Source organism: Cheilinus undulatus, linkage group 18 (assembly GCF_018320785.1).
Source record: "Cheilinus undulatus linkage group 18, ASM1832078v1, whole genome shotgun sequence".
Classification (NCBI taxonomy): domain Eukaryota; kingdom Metazoa; phylum Chordata; class Actinopteri; order Labriformes; family Labridae; genus Cheilinus; species Cheilinus undulatus.
The window spans coordinates 38,080,466-38,097,745 of NC_054882.1; the positions used below are offsets into that span (position 1 = coordinate 38,080,466).

Here is a 17,280-nt window from a genome sequence, read left to right on the forward strand (position 1 = left end):
CGCAGGCGTCCTGGGTTCAAATCCGGCCTGTGGCCCTTTACTGCATGTCTCTCCCCACTCTCTTCCCTGTTTCCGAGTCTATCCAGTGTCCTCCACCTCTATCTAATAAAGGCATGAAAAGGCCCAAAAATAAATCTTAAAAAAAAAAAAAAAAAAATTGTCCTCTATCTGGGCAGCATGACATGATAATAGGACAGCCTACAACTGGTGGTATGGTGGTTAGCATTCGTGTTAGCATTCAAGCTAGCGGTAATAAATGATCGTTATTTGATAAAATGAAAAAAAAAAAAGATGTTCAATATTGGGTTTACTGGCGTGGATCTAATAACTAGAGTCCCCAAAAGTCACACGAGCTCCAGGCTCGCTGAAAATGCTGCCGCAAAGGATTCAAAGGCATCAATAGCGTCCATGGGAAAGCTAGCTTCACAACAGCTAGCTTCAAGAGGAAAAACAAGTAAGAGGCAACGATTTATGGTTTAAAATTATTTAACTGTGTGACTTCTTGCCGTGTACGACAGTGCTGGTCTGGATGTATTTTAACGATCACATTCAGAGATAAACTGTCATGAAGTCACCATTCTCTGCTGCTGCAGTGGGTCCTTTGCTTCTTCTTCGCTGCTCTAAAACGGTAGCCCATGCATGGCGTGCTTTCCGGAAGCAAAGAAGAATTGATTTCTAGTTTATGGCGCTAAGAGTTAGCATGGCTAAACTAAGCTAATTATAAAGGTAAACCAAACGGTATCAGGTTGGTGCACAAACTCGTCTACTCACCGATACCAATAACTTTTAAGCAGTATTGGACACGTTTCAAATACTGGTACCAGAATCAAAACAACCCTAAAGTACAGCATCTGCAACGTTTTATGAGTATGAGCACTTAGAACTGGTATCGACAACGATTCCCAACACTGATATCGGTTTCTGGGCATTACTAATATATTGGATTTGTAAGGTTAGACAGATAGGAAAGAATCAGCCCAATTAAGGATTTAAAAATCAACTGTAACTTATAAAATCAATCCTGAAATGCACATGGAACCAGTGCAAAGAGGCTAAAATTGGAGTAATGTGGTCATATTTACATATACCAGATTAAAGAGGAGCCGTGGCACTCTGAACAAGCTGTTAATCATTTAGGTAGGCTTGGCAAGCACTAAAATAAAGTGCATTACTATAATCAAGACGTGTAGTAATAAAAGTGTGCATAACCTGCTGAAAATTATTACATGATATAAAAACATAACCAAAGATGGAAAAAGCTGTCTTTAACAACTGAAATTATCTGCTGGTCTGTTCTAAAATCTTTGTTGATTAAAGGATGTTTATCAAGGACGGTTTACATGTATGAAAAGATGCAAATTCTGACTTAATTGAATTTTCTATGAATCAATTAATCCATTTCTTCCTGCTGCCTCCAGATCGAGCAGTTAGATGTTGAAACCAGCAGGAGTGTGAAACAGTGAATAGTTTAGTATTCAGAGCCTGTGAGATTGGGTTACTGTGCTTTGTGCAGCCAAGAGGGAACAGAAGGGAGGTGACTGACACCCCTCCTCTCACACAGACACACACACACAGTTAGTGCTCACTGGGGAGACTGGAAAGAGTCAGTGGGCCGGCTGGTGTCTGCTGAGACATCGTCTAATGAGAAGAAAGACAACACCTAGTCCTATATGAACAGCTGTCTGAGCGCGTTTCCTGCAGCTGATCCTAAACTCAGTCACACTCTGAAGCTCATAACTCACTGACTTAAGGTCATACTAAGAGCTGTGTGTTTATGTGTGTGTTTGTGAATGAGTGTGGTTCAAGGCCGTGGTGGTTAGAGATTAACTATGGTGGACAGATTAACCCTGTACTTCCCAGAGTGACCCACTTCATTCAGCGTATACACAAACAGTCAGCAGCAGATGTGATCTTGATTGTGCCTGACCTGCATGAGCCGCACATAATGACTGTTGTTGTGTTTTATGTGTAATTGAGGCACATTTTGTTTGTGATGATATGAGCTGAAAACAGACCAGCTTTGTTTAGGAGGTTTCACTCCACAACAGCTTCAGTGGTTGTCTCCTTTAACCTTAACCTAAGATCCCATTTTCCCTTCCCATAAATCACCTACTTAACCTTACTCTCCAGGGACTATGAACTTAAACCAGACTAAATGGTGTTCCTCAGTTAAAGCACTATAAAAAAGCTGAGTGTGCTCCTGGAACTGATCACCATATAATCATTTCTCCTAACAGAAACCAGAGTTTTCTGTCTGCAGTAAGTTGATCACATTTTCCAAAAGTAGTGATGCGAACAACAGATGATAGGACCATCCCAGCATGGTTTCCTATTAGGGACCCAGGCCTGGATTAGAGCATTCTTGACCCCGTAGTATAGTTCATTTGATTAATGTTAATACAAGTGTACCATGCCTGAGAATGTGAACACAACTGTGCCCGAGTGCAGTGTCTACCCACTGTCATTGCAGTGGCCAACATTACTCTTCAAATACTGCTGTATCTGTGCAGCGCAGGCCCATTTCATCCTCTGAATTGTGCAGTAAACGTGGAAGTAGGAAGAGGGTCTTAAAAATAATACATACGTCCATATAAGATGGACTACATGGCACGAAAATAAAAAACTGTTGACATAAGTTGCATCTTCTTACTCCTTCTTGGACGATTTGCAAACAAACTAAAACTGTACCACCAATTACAGCACTGAAGTAAGGCACAGATGTGGCCAGTGAGCCAGCCGTCTGCAGGCACCATCGGGTGGGAAAGAGAATTGACACATCCCCGGTCATGCTCTGGATGTCTTTACAGTAGCTAGGTTCTGTGCCCATGTTCTGTGCCCAGTAAGCAGCTGGTAATGTCAAATTTCAAACCAAAAGAGATCAATCTGATGAAAAATATGCACTTTTTATTCATAGTCTCTCTTTAAAGATGGCAACATGACAAAAGCACATGAAAAAGCACAAAAAACACAACAAAAGAGCTGTATTTGAACATCAGTTGAATAAAAATAAAATAAATAGAATGAAAAAATCAAATAAATTTGATAACATCTTACCCAGGTATATCTTAAGGTGCATAAAAACTAAAGTTGTAGCTACAGTTGAAAAGGATGTTTTATACTCAGTATTTTGGGGCTACTTCTGTCAGCATCACTAGCCACGCTTCAAAACAATGCTGTGCATTGTCAGTAGACTGTTGCTAGGCTACGTGGAGTGTTGTATTCATGGTCTGAAATACTGTGGGAATTTATGAGACTTGCAAACCACATTGCCCTCTTCAGCTCTGGCATGACCACAGGCTGGGCCACTTGGGGGTTGGTTCTGGGCCGCATGTGGCCCCCGGGCCGCTAATTGAATAGGCCTGGCCTGGAGTAACATCCAGGCAGGTAGTAGGGTTGCCGTGAGCCCCTGGTCGTGCCGTGGATGTCCCAAGAGCTCAAAAACCACTGGCAGTCTCCGGGCAAATCACCAGGGGTGAAATGGCCCCAACAAGAGAGACGCCATCGAGCTTGACCTTGGCTGCTGAGCGACACACGTGTGTGTCGACATTTGTCAAGCTTGACTTAGGATGCCCAGCCCATCCTCTCGAGCCCTGGGTTGTGGAACATAAGGTCCTATGATATATCCTTGGCGCCCTGCATCTCTAAAACTCATGCACATGACTGTATATAGTTGCTCAGAGGCATAACTAGGGCCATCAATACTACTGACAGACTAGAATAGACAAACACTCCACAAGACTGTGGAGTCTTCTTTTATCCCTTTCATAAACCTCTTGGGCTCATTTACAGCAATTCCTCTCAATAATGGCATAATTGTCTTCACTGAATATTCATGAAGAAGTGACACAGTGATTCAAATTGGTAGGAAAATCAGCGTAAAGAGCATGGATTTGGCATTGGTTTGTCAACAACTGAATCACACAAGTCGAGGTGACGATATATTTGTCCCACCCCTAGTTAAGAACCAAGTAATCCAGCATGTAGACATAGAGTACATGGTTTAATTTTTATCCCATAGCTTTAAATAGTTATAATACTACACACATTCTTCAATGCCTTTCATGCAGGAAGTCTTTCACCAAGATGTTGGATTATGCTGCAGGAAGTTTCTAGTAAAAACAAACCACTGTTCAGATCCATTGTACCATAACTGCTGTGAGTCCAGACTGAAAACAACTTTTCTTGTGCGATAAAGAAAACAAACTTCTCAGCTATAACCTATTTTCCTCATCAAACCACCCACCTTTGAACCAGACAAACACAGTTGAGTTTAACTGCTTCAGTGAGCCCAAACAGAAGAGAGGATGAGTGAGTTTTTAAGATAAGAACATGTTAAAGGTCAAGTTTATAAAGGTACCAATAATACTTAGCTGTGGTCTGTCTTACTCTGCAATCATGTATTACTTTATTTTTTGACAAGCTTTAAAGAAAGTAGTGTTGTCACATTACCAACATTTGGAACCTCAATATTTCTGTTTAAAACAATTGCAATAAAATAAGAAATCTGCAACCATTGTTGGGTCACTTCTTGTTGGAAAAAGAACTTCTGCACATTGAGGACACTGCAGGAGAGTGCCAATTTTTACACTTAAGGTGTTGAAATGAATCGTTTTTGCGATACATCACTATGGAGACATGGAGAGTTCATAAAGCACCCTTAAAGACATACAAAAACCCAATACTAGAGTGTTTTTTCAGCAACAAACTTCCCAGACATGTTTTGGGGACCTCTGACACCAATATAAACTTGTCTTAAAAGGGTAAAACATGTCCCCTTTAAGGTAAATGCATATGAGTTCCAAACACTGGTTATCTGTCTGATGAAAAACGAATTATTAGTGTCACTTTTTTGCAGTCATGTGATCCATACACTTTACAAAAAAGTGATTTTTCCCACACCAATTTGCCTGGCATGGAGGCGAGCTTACTCGGACATTTCCTGAAATGATCCCGTGTTTACTGAAAATGTTTTCAAAATGAAAGAGAAATATATTGATTTTGTCTCCGTGTGGACCTGAGTAATGATGAGTTGTTTGCAAGTGACTAGGATTTTTTATGGTCGACAGGAGCTTGCTCCTGTTTGAGAACCAGTTTCTTTCCTTCTATTTTTTGTCGCTATTTAATCCATGTTTAAAAAGCCAAACTGGTGCCTAATGAAGACCTGTTTGGGAGCCAACAGACCCGCTCTTAATACTTAGCTAAGCCAAATGATCAGTATCGAGCGAGACTGGACAGACATCAGCTGTGGGAACAACGAGATCAGGATTTACTGTGCAAAACTGTGATCAAACCTGACATCTTGGTGGATACGAATCATCCAGCGTTGTCTGATTCCACCCCTCCCGACTTTAGATGGAAGCTTTAAATCCATGTCTTTCACCATATCAATAGCTGCATTTCCATTACCCTTAGAAATGCCCAAAATCTAAATAGCGCAATAAAAAACTGGTAATGGAAACAACTGAATTTCAAAAAACCTCTAAAATATCGCAAAAAAGTTTTTAAGCTCTCATGAGGAGGTTTTCAGACGTTTCGATATAGAAATATATCGCAAAAGTGCAACAGACACTCTTTTTCCACTTTTACACGTCACAGGGTGTAATGTGTGGTGTCACATGACGAGATAAGACTTTTCTTAGCATCATACTTGCCATACATACAGACTTTGCCTTCACCTTCTTCTTTTGTCCAAAATGATCAAGGCAACCGCTGTAGATGCAACCATAACCGTACCAACACGCAACAGGTTTTGAGCATCCAGCTTCCTTGCAAGTCTCACGAGATGAGAACTTACGAGAATTGCGAGGCTTATGCCCAAAGCTCCCTTCAAGGAAACGCATTCAAAGTGCAATTGTACTTAGTTGAAATTTAAGAAATATCGCTCTTACTTTGCTGAAAAACTGTAATGGAAACCCAGCGTCTGTGAGCCTTTAAAGCTCAAAAGAGTGAACATCATCTGCAAACCACCTATAGATAATGCTCCTGAAAAATCAGAATCTGTCCATTCCTAATCCACAGAAAAGCAAAAAAAAAAATCTATCAATGAATCAAGATGAATATGTTAAGCCAAAGTAATTGGTTTGGCATCATATGTGATATCTTATTACACTATGTTGACCTGTGCTAGTATTTATTACTGCAGATTACTGGTTCCAAGGCATGCAAACAAAATCAAGGACTGACCAGGAGGTTCAAGTCGATGTATCCTGATGTAAACAATCAACACTACAGACCGTGACTGACACACATATGGATTTGATAGAGGAATGTCTATGAATGTGATCCTGTGTGTTGCTCGCCTTTGGGGTTTAAATGTTTGTGACACACTGAGCTGAAATAGACTTGTCAGAAGACACACACATGATGAGGATGATGGTATGATAAAAACACACATGCATGCTGCAGGACAGCACAAATCAGCTGAGGATATGGAAAAATGCAGCATCTCCCAACTAAAAATGACAACATGTAGACAGCAGCAGTATTGATTTAACTACTACAACCAGGCTCCTGGATATAGAGGTGTTTATTTGCATTTTATAAAACTGTTTTACCATGAAAGGACATTCATGTTTGAGGGGAAATAAAAGGATAGTGAGAAACTTCACTTGTCTGCATTGGACCATTCTGTTGATGGGTTTACCTGGTAGTACGTCCTGATGTGTCTGGTGAGAACGGTGAGGTTGTGAAGGCGCAGTGACACGTCATTGTTCACATTCTTGTTCAGCCTCTGATTGGTTGGGTTGGAGTCACTATGGAGACACAAACACAAACAACAAGATCAGGATTGACATTAATTGTGGCTTTTTTAGACAAAGATCACTACGCAGACGCACAGTTTGAGGATGACTATTGTGCTGCAGGAGGATTTATGTACACATACACACGCCTGTGCCAGACTGATTTACATATGAACAGTGGAGGAGTCGGGGGGGGGGGGGGCTGTAACTATGTCTGGCTGACCTATTATGACACCATGACATCAGGCTGATGTCAGAGCTCAGGCTTGATAACAGCATTGCTGTTTTTTTCAGTGGGATAGACCTAGACCAGTGGTTTTCAAACTTTTTGCCCAAAGTGTACTAATATCAAAATCTTACTATATCCAAATACATGCAAAAATGTCTCTATAAAGCATGTAAAGGTGAGTTAAGTTGTTGTTAAGTTGTAGTAGTGAAGGACAGTTCTACCTATTCCCACTACACTCCAAGACTTGCTCAAGGCACAGCAGTGTGCATAGTACACTTCTACCTGTGTTTTATTCAATCTTACTTCGTTTACTAAACATAAAAAACAATAACAACACTGAAAGTGATTTATAGTTGTTCAACCAAATATATTTGGTCTAAAAAAGTGGTATTGCTAAGTCCCAAGAGTTAAATGGATTTCATCACTTAAATTTAAATTTTGTTTTAGGTTGATGATTGACAATAACATCACATTTTAACTTTAATCTTTCTGTAAGAAGCTTTAACAAGTGATTAAGAGGATTGATAGCATTACTGATAACCTATCTGAACAACCCACAGAAGCCAGAGCATGAGGAATAGGACTTATTACTTCTAAAAAGTGACACTGACACTACCGGGTCAATAGCAGACAAATTATTTAAAACTTGCAGATTGCAGAGGTGTTGTTGTTTTTTTAACTTCCTACACCTACAGTCATGGATGAAAGTATCGGCACCCCTGGAATTTTTCTAGAAAATACACCATTTCTCCCAGAAATTGTTGCAATTACAAATGTTTTTGGTATACACATGTTTATTTTCTTTATGTGCATTGGAACAACACAACAGTCAAACATGGTGGATGTTCAAAGATGTTTTGGAGTTGTTTTGCTGCCTCTGGCACTGTGTGCCTTGACTGTGTGCAAGGAATCATGAAACCTGGAGACTATCAAAAGCTTTTGGGCCACAATGTAGGGCCTAGTGTCAGAAAGCTGGGTCTGCGTCAGAGGTCATGGGTGTTCCAGCAGGACAATGACCCCAAATATACCTCAAAAAGCACCAAGAAATGGTTGGAGACAAAGTGCTGGAGGGTTCTGAAGTGGCCAGTAAACTAAATCCCATTGAACATCTATGGAGAGATCTCAAAATTGCTGTTGCGAGAAGGTACCCTTCAAATCTGAGAGACCTGGAGCAGTTTGCAAAAGAAGAGTGGTCGAAAATTCCAGTTGAGAGGTGTGAGAAGCTTGTTGATTGTTATAGGAAAGGTTCCCAAGGATGTGGAACCAAATATTAAGTTGAGGGTGCCAACAATTTTGTCTGGCCCATTTTTTGAGTTTTATGTTAAATTATGTCAATTTTGGCTTTTACTTCTGTTTTTGTGTTGTTCCAATGCACATAAAGAAAATAAACGTGTATACCAAAAATATTTGTAATTGCAACAATTTCTGGGAGAAATGGTGTATTCTCTGGAAAAATTCCAGGGGTGCCAATACCTTCACCCATGACTGTAAATATAAAAGAAATAAATCCATTACATCCTCTGTCTCATTCAAGGTTGCAGGGAGCTGGAGCTTATCCCAGTTGCCACCGGGCGTGAGACTGGGTACACCCTGGACTCGTCAACAGTCAATCCCAGTGCTGACATATAAACAACCAGACACGCTAACATTTAAAACTACAGGCAATTTAGAGTCAACAATTAACCTAGCAAGCATGTCTTTATGAGCATAAGTCGAAGTTCCTAGAAATAGCTTCACCATGCATCATTATTGTTAAGGTCTGCCGTCAATTCCTTGATCTCTTTAGTTTATATGAAGGAAAATCTCTCAAAGAAAACAGCAGTGGCAGACAAAATAAAAGATGCAAAGATCATTTGCAAAGTCCACTTTGGAGTGTTTCTGAAGTCTGAAGCTTCTAAAACTACTAGTAAGCTTAGGGTGAATCCCATTTCTACCCCTTAGCCCTTATCTTACCCCTTTCCCTTGGTTTTGTGCATTCATGTCAGGTGAAGGGGTGTACCAATTCTTTTTTCAATCAATCAATCTTCATTTGTATAGCACTTTTCATATAAAATGATGTAGAAAAAAGTGCTATACATCCAAGCAGAATGAAAAAGAAAGAATACATGAGTCCACCCCACCCCATCCCTCCCTCCCCAGCCCTTTCCCCTCATCCCCACCCCGTAATCCAAACACAATATTGGCAAGTATATCACAAAGCGTATTGAGAAGTCAGACGACTAGAAAAGCGCTATACAAGCTCAGATCCATTTACCAAGTCTATTTTATATCATAAGCAATGGATTCAGTAAAAGCAGGAAGGTGCGCGCTGAGGAAACGCCATCTTAAAAATTCAGAATGAGGAAACGCTGGAGGTTAGGTTAAAATGTCAAAACAAAGTTACAACAAAGTAACATAAAATGAAATTAAAGAAATAATAAATTGAAATGAAAACAGAACAAAAAGATACTAAAATGAGAATAAAAGCACTAAAATAGTTCAACAAAATTGTACAAAATAAGTTCAATACACATAAAGAGAACAGGGCAGATTATGATAAGAGGATAAAATACTAAAAGACAATCCTGAGATTAATTAATTAAGTTAATGATCTAAAATTTAGTTAAAGGCCAGACAAAAAAAGTAGGTCTTGAGTTTGCTTTTAAAAACATTCTCTTGAATTGAGGGGTAGGGCTTAGGGCTACATAGCCCTTGAAACGAAGATTTTCCAGGACCACACTTGAAACCAAGGGGTATGATGAATTTCCTACAAGGCACTGCATTCACTTGCGAAATGGCACAACGGACTACAAAGGAGGCGCATAAATGTAAAAATATTTTCAGCATGATGATTATAGAAAACCCAACAGTTGTGTTTTCTCATATATTCAATGTTTAGCCACTTGGGATGGAGTTTATTGTATTTTCGGTATGTAAAAATGTAAACCAGGGTTATTAACTATAAAAACAAATGGAGAAGATCAACACAGAGATCCATAGTATGAACGAGATGGTTGAAGCTTCCCCTTACCACTCTGCTTCAAGGGGCAAGGGGAAGGGTTAAGGGGTAGAAATGGGATTGGCCCTTACTTATGAAGTATCTCAAACAGACGCATGGCTGAGTGCCGGGAGTGTTAGACACTGAGAGCAGCCATCGACAGCTGCAGCCTGAAAACACCTGCTCAAAGGATCCAAATTAAGAAGCATAAATTGATTAAAATCTGAAATTGGGTGTGGCGTGAAAAATGTCTCCGAATTTATATTTAGACCATGTCACTAAGCTCTATCCAACACCGGCCAATCTGATACCATAACTCTCATGTTTGCCTGCACAATCCTCAGAGACCCAGCATCAAAACATGGAAACGTATTTCTTGCAGATAAACTAAATTAACTTAGCTTTAGTGCATCATGAACCCTGGCTGCTTTCCTGTTTAATGCTAAATATGATTTATAACACCAAGCAGATTACACTTCATTCTGATTTCACACCTCAAGTACTGATACCGTCATTCTTACAATATTTCCTCTTTTCAGATTTCTTTTTGTAAGGTCAAGGAGCATAATAGGTGTACATACTGACTGATTAACCAACTGTCTCCTCATGGCTCTCCTTCTGGCCCCCTCCTCTATAACCCACTTTCCCATAAACCCTACCAGGTCCTAATCACCCCCCCGTCAGCCCAGCCTACATTCAGAGAGAGAGGAACAATAGGCTGATCGTCATTGTTTCTGGAGACAATAACAGATATGAACATGTGGTGTGATTGGGGACAGAGGGTCGTCTGGGTGGGACGAGGTTACATTCCACATTAGTAGGTATGTGTCATTATTATCACTGTGGACAGCTTCACCGTACTGTGGCATCAATTCTGCATGGATGGGTTTGACAATACTGTAAATTTTGCAATGTTAAAATAAAAAGGAAAAGACTATGAATGTGTAATTGCTTAAAACAGTTACTTCTTAATGCTGCATACTCTCTGCTTCTAAAGATAGTCTCAACAGATTATTCTGTGAGTAAAATCAGCTGACATCTTTAATGAAATGCTGTTTATTAAATTACAGAGTCTTGGGCAAAAAAGAATAAAGCTTTCTTTAGAGCAAAAGTGATGCAGATATGCTGTCCAGCCTTAAAGCAACAAAATGTAAAGTTTCCACTTGAAAATAGTAGTTTAAAAGTCCATCTAACAACACATAACTTTCAATAGAGAAAAAAGAGTCTATTCCTCTCCACAGAGTGCCACAGTCACCTGCTTTCAATACTATGTAACTTTGGCAGCAGCCCATGGTTCTCCAGTGCATACAGCTTTATGGTACTGGTCCACAGACCTGCCTACAGCTAAAAAGAAGCCAGTTATCCTGTCTCAGTGATGTTCTATACACTAAGAGACAGAGGAGGGTGTTGACGGAATAAACTAAGAAGAAAAAATTAAGAGTGAACAAGCAGGAAGTCAAACAAAAGTCAAACACTGAAAAGTTAAAAAACTATGAACTGAACATAAAGTGAGAGCTCACAGTGTAAATGTCAAATTAACCAACTGAATCATATTATACAGGTGAGGTATGTAGGTAATGTGTTTTATCAATAGGTGGTACTAAGACTGATATTTAGTGTTGGCATACATCTATGTTAGGAGGTTTTCTATAATCTCAGTGAAACAAGGACAGTTTGGGGAAATTTTCATCCTGTGTGTTTGAATAACAGTGACTTCCTGTTACATGGCGTTACATCAAACTTTGAGGAGCCACCAGAACCACGGCCCTTGAGCTTAAAAAGTTAGCGCAAGGGACATTTTTAGGATTTTCAGTCCAATTTTGACTGAAGACATGATCAACTTTGTAGGACCTGTCCCTAAGAAAAAGTCCATTTTTATACTATTTGAGAAATCAAAGTTTGACAAGCTGCCACGGTCATACCCTTAGAAATCTGTACTTAAGCAAAGTCATTCTTTTTGGTTTTGTTGGGGGGTTTTTTTGTTAAGGGGTCTTTTAGCAGAAGACAACATTTCAGGTAGATCTGATGAACCCACTTAGAGGAGTTAATCCACTTTGTGTCATTTTCAAAACCAAAATTAAAAATGGCCAACTTCCTGTCAACTTGGCAATAAGGGTCTAAGATGCTTTTTTGAATGTCGGGGCATGATGAATCAATTTACCAAATTCAAAAATCGTCGCTACGTTGAATGTGCCTCGGGAGCTAATTCTTTTCAAATATTTTAGGGGGCACCACTAAGTCAATTAGCGACGCCCCTGAATGAAACCTAAATGTTTCACGATGAATAAATGGTCCCTATGGCAACAGCTTTTTTTTCACAAAGATAAGAGTTTGAACAACAGCATGGAGAAACTTTTAAGATGTTTCAAGACAGTTTTGATGGAATTTACTGGAACTGTCTATGTAATGTTTTAGAAAAAGTGAATTCTCTGTGCCATTTTGAGACATCAAAGTTTGACGAGCCACCATGGTAATGATGCAACGCAGTATACAGTAATGACATCCCAGCTCCTATTAGTGGTAATCTTACAACAACTTCTTAACTCTATATACAGATATCTGCATCAAACAGCACAGACTGTAATAATCTGTTTTACATAAAAGAAAAAACATTTTTAGAGACAAATCTCTGTGATGATGTACAAAACATGTTTCAATGGCAAACCCATAGAAGAAACTGGAGCACACTAGTCATTTTTTTGTTATGTAATCGGGTGCAGAGGACATGCACACTGTGTCTTTATCAGCCAAAACTCTGATGAGAATGCAGAGGGGAACCGGAAGTATAGTCGTCTGCACCTGATTGAATTGCAAAAAGTGACCTGTGTGCTCCAGTGTCTTCTTCAGTATATACTATGAGAAAGAATCCACTGAAACCTCTTTTGCACCTTACTGATCTTTTCTGACAGCACTGACCTCCACCTGTGGAGGGGCTGAAGCACAAGACACTCCAGCTTCATTGCTGTCTCCTTGATGATGTGTCATAAAAGTTGGATGTTTGGATTTCCTAACTTCCTAAACAGACCCTAGTTCACAAAAAAAAACATGATAAAATTGTTTTCTTCCCCTCTCGAAGACATCACAAAATTTGATTTCTTAATTTTTACAACTTAACACCATGATGCTCTTTGATACCCTTCAATTTAAAGTTTTTACTCTGGTGTCGAATCAACGCCATAGCATATACCAAAGGTTTGCATAGTGCTTGACCTATGCAAGGGGTGTCCAAACTGTGGCCTGGGGGCCGAATGCGGCCTGCGGCCCATTTTTGATTGTCCCGCAGCACATTCCAGAGATAAACTGGAACATGGCCCGTATTAAAACATGAAGCTTTTAGTTAACTGTACAGTACTTGCTTTCAGCACAAGGCAGTGCTGCCATGTTAAATCTGTTAACAAACATTTTGACAAGAATATATCTTGATTAGAAACAGCTTGATGGATTATCACAGCAAACAGCAGCACCAATAACTTTTCCTGGGCAGAGCCAGTGGTAGCCAGGGCTCAACAGTGCCCCCTGACATCTGATTGGCTCCCCAATATCCTGAAAATGACTGCCTATTTGCCCTGTCAGCCATTAATGAGCCATTTAGGCATACTCAATCTCTAAGCATGTATTAACTTACATTGGATTAGTCTTACCAACTTTTAAATCCTCATGGCTAGGAATACGAAAGTAGCCCCACCATCCTAATATATTTCTGTTTGGACACCCCTGACCCATGCAGAGGCCTATGCATGTAGCCGATGTACACTCTTCCTCAAAAATATAAAAAATAACAGGAGCAGACTGAACGCCTTGCATGGTCCACTGGATAGCAGGTGACTGCCAGTCTGAATAATTTATTTAAAATTACACCAAACTGATGTCTAAAAGTCTAAAACAGACACTAGTCTCGTTTCAGTACCATATTTTTTTAGCAATAACTATCTGATCCAATATATTTTGACGTCTTAAGTATATATCCTGCTCTCCTCTCAAATGATGATTTTCTATATTTAATACAAGCTTCTGATTTCTTGTTTTGGCTAATAAACACCCTCCATAGCCACTCTTTCTACTCTTCTGCGTTGCTTTATGCAGACTTGAGCAGCACATCTGGCTGTGACGTTTACAACCTGAAACCAGCGAGTCAGGATGTGGTTTCAAGATCACACACACGGGAAACAAGAGATTAACTACTTACCACTCTTATACTCAGCCCAGACACATTAAAACACAGCAAAAGACCTCTTTTTACTCTGACTCATGCTTATTAAACTCTCGCTGCCTCCTGCAGGCTGATACCTACATGTGTGTCATGATCTTGTGCAGGAAGACACCGTCCACCAGCTCCATGAACATGTTGACCCTCTCGTCTGAGCCCACGTTGTCACACGAGCCCAGGGGACCCAACGTCCGCACCTGCAGAAGAGAGACAAGTCAACTGCATTTACATTTCTGCAAGTACTGAAAACCCTGGATGTTTTTCTTTTTGACTTAATATAACAGTTTATGCCATCAAAATGCCTACCAAAGTCAAGTTTGACCTACTTGTTATCTCCTAAAGTTTGGTCTTTTCTCACAGACAGTGTTGTTGCAGTGAAAAGGTAAAACAAAGAGAAAATTTGCTGCTATAAAAAGAGGAAAATTTTGATCAACTTACAGCTTACATGTTTATTTGTGCTAAGAATAAGAAATGCAGGTTTTCTCCACCATCTATTACATTCAAATTACCTTTCAAAGGGCCTGTTTAGGGAAGCATAAACCATTATAGTGACTAATCATTAGGACTGGGAAATTAATCGCAAACAAGATTAAATCGCAATATGGCCTGCTGAAATTTACAAATCACAGAAGTTGCAATGTTTCTTTAACTTAGAATGTGTCAAAATAGACAAATGTGACCTTTCGTGTGAAAGTCAGACCGGTATAAGAATAACATGAACTTTGTATTCAATCCTTTTTAACTTTTTTTTTTTCAGCAGGGTTTGTAGACAGTAATGTTTTGGGTTCTGGTGAACGCCCTGCACACACTCACAGTGACTACAATATATATAGAGAGAGGCCCAGCTGGAAGCAGCCCAGTAAAGCCACAGACCAATCTGCTGCCCACTGGAGCAACTCACCGAAGCAAATGGGGATTAAAGGCCTTGCTAAAGGGAGCACTACTCTTTGATTTTCTTTCCCCTAACATATCCTAAAGTCGGGTTCAGACCAGAAGTAGCCAACTTTCTGCTCACAAAAGTCACCCATTTAACCCTTTAAAGAGGAAAAACAATGAGAAGAACTAGTCAGGTGAAAGTTGTGGCCTTTCTCCTCTGTGGTAATTATGTTTGTGCGTCTAACAAGGGCAGGAAAAAAATGTTGTCGCCTGCTCAGGTCAAAAGGATGTGAGGTTAGAGGGCAGCAGGAAGCAGCATTAATAAGCTGTTGACTGCTCTGCTGCTCAGTAGAACGACTGCCTCCCCAAATCAGATGTGCAGATTTTATTTATTCAAATAATACCACAAAGCACACTTTGAAATCATGAAACCTGACATTCATATGACATCATTTGTTACATTGTTCAGTGTTGCTGCCTCTTCACATCTTTGTACACAGTTTTTATTCTATTATCACAACTATATAGTCCCATCTTTGCCCGTGTATTTGAAGGACTTTGCTGAGATATATTTGACTTAGCTCTGCTGTTTGTCAGTTTGAGCTGAGTTTCATTGGCCTACAGGATTACAATGCAATCATAACAAAACTCCTAAGTCACTTCTGCCTGTAAAGTTTACCAAAAGTAAAGCTGCTTGACTTTGGATAAAATCCTTCATTATTACCTCTGCCAAGAAGGCTATGTGATCGGCAGGGTTTGTTAGTTAGTTTGTTAGTTAGTTTGTTTGTTAGCAACACAACTCAAAAAGTTGTTGACAGATTTCGATGAAATTTTCAGGAAATATCAGAAATGGCATAAGGAATAACTGATTAGATTTTAGGAGTGATCTGGATCACCATCTGGATCCAGATATTTTTTAAAGGATTCTGTACTACTGGCAGATAGGGCTAATGGCGGAGGTCTGCGCTCTCCAAGTGCTTTTCTAGTTCATTTGGATAATAGTGTGATCACTATTATTAAAGACGATTAGTCACTGATTTTACAACATCTGCATCAAATTAATCAGACTGGAAACTTTTGACACTTTAATATTCTGAACACTTCCAAAAACATGCAATAAATAAAATAGGACAAGTTGGCAACTGCAATTTACATATAGCAAAGTTGCAAAATATCTTTAACTTGAAATGTGTCAAACTAATAGTGTAATACATTCATTTTTTGGAGCAGCGAGATTTTATGCACATAATGAAATCATGCAAGTGTCAATTTTTAAAACAATGGCTTAAAAAATCCTCCTTTTTGTGTTTCATATATGTATGTTTTGTTTTAGTCAAAATGAGTGACATAAAAATGAAAATCCCCTTCAATAGAGCAGCTGGTATCAAATTTGAAATATGAGCAAAAATAACTAGCTCGAGCCAGCTTCACCTCCTCCACCCCAGCCACCTCTATTATAGCTTAAAGTGTGTTGCACCCTCACATTCAGGTTCACGCTACTATTTAATTGCTTCTGAAATCAATTCATTGTTTACAATACACATCGTCATTTATGCATCCATCCATATGGGGCTTTCTAGCCATGCGCTCCCTGCAAAGTCAAAGCCACCTGTATGACTAACCCAGGGAGCTTCTTTAGAGCAGAGCCATCTCTGCCAAATAAAACTACATATCCATTTTGCAATGAGTGTTCTTGACTAAATGTAGGCTTTAATATAGAATGATTTATTGCTTTAATATGTTGAAAAATGCATAAGTTGAGGAATCTAATAATAATCACATATTAAATGGTAATTGCAATATTGGGGGGAAAAAACTCAGATTATTTCTGCAAATCCTTCAGCCCTAATTTTAAATGTCATATTTGACCCATTTAATAAAAATATATGCATGAAATTAGGTCATTTGGTGAGAATTATGCTCAAATAAAAGTGATGTTTATTTTTTGGGGTCCCAAGCTGAAAAGTTTGATATTTACAACTGATTTTTCTAATACTGAAAGACATTGAAGTAAAATAATAATAATAATCTGAGACTTTTAATGAACCTGCAGGGACCTTGTTTGCAAATTATGCATTTATTTTATATTAAAATGAAAAAAAAATCACCTCCAAATAGCTGCATATATTTTTCTCACCAAAATTACCTTGTGAAAATAATTTAATGTTTTTTTTTCTAAGATCTATTTTTGTGCATTTTGTGCCTTTATTGTGATTTTATATACCATAATTTTTAGCTTTCTCATCTCATA

At 39.1% G+C, this 17,280-nt stretch overlaps 1 protein-coding gene across 2 annotated transcripts in view; it reads right to left on the reverse strand.

The window, feature by feature from the left end:
• Nucleotides 1-17,280, reverse strand: part of ccdc88c (coiled-coil domain containing 88C) — an 84,433-nt gene that overhangs the window by 65,455 nt on the left and 1,698 nt on the right. For both annotated transcript variants that reach the window (XM_041812474.1, XM_041812475.1), the window contains exons 2-3: nucleotides 14,238-14,350; nucleotides 6,644-6,752 (exon numbers count right to left, since the gene is read on the reverse strand). In XM_041812474.1, the coding sequence (XP_041668408.1) occupies nucleotides 6,644-6,752; nucleotides 14,238-14,350 (222 nt within the window). The remainder of the gene's footprint in view (nucleotides 1-6,643; nucleotides 6,753-14,237; nucleotides 14,351-17,280) is intronic.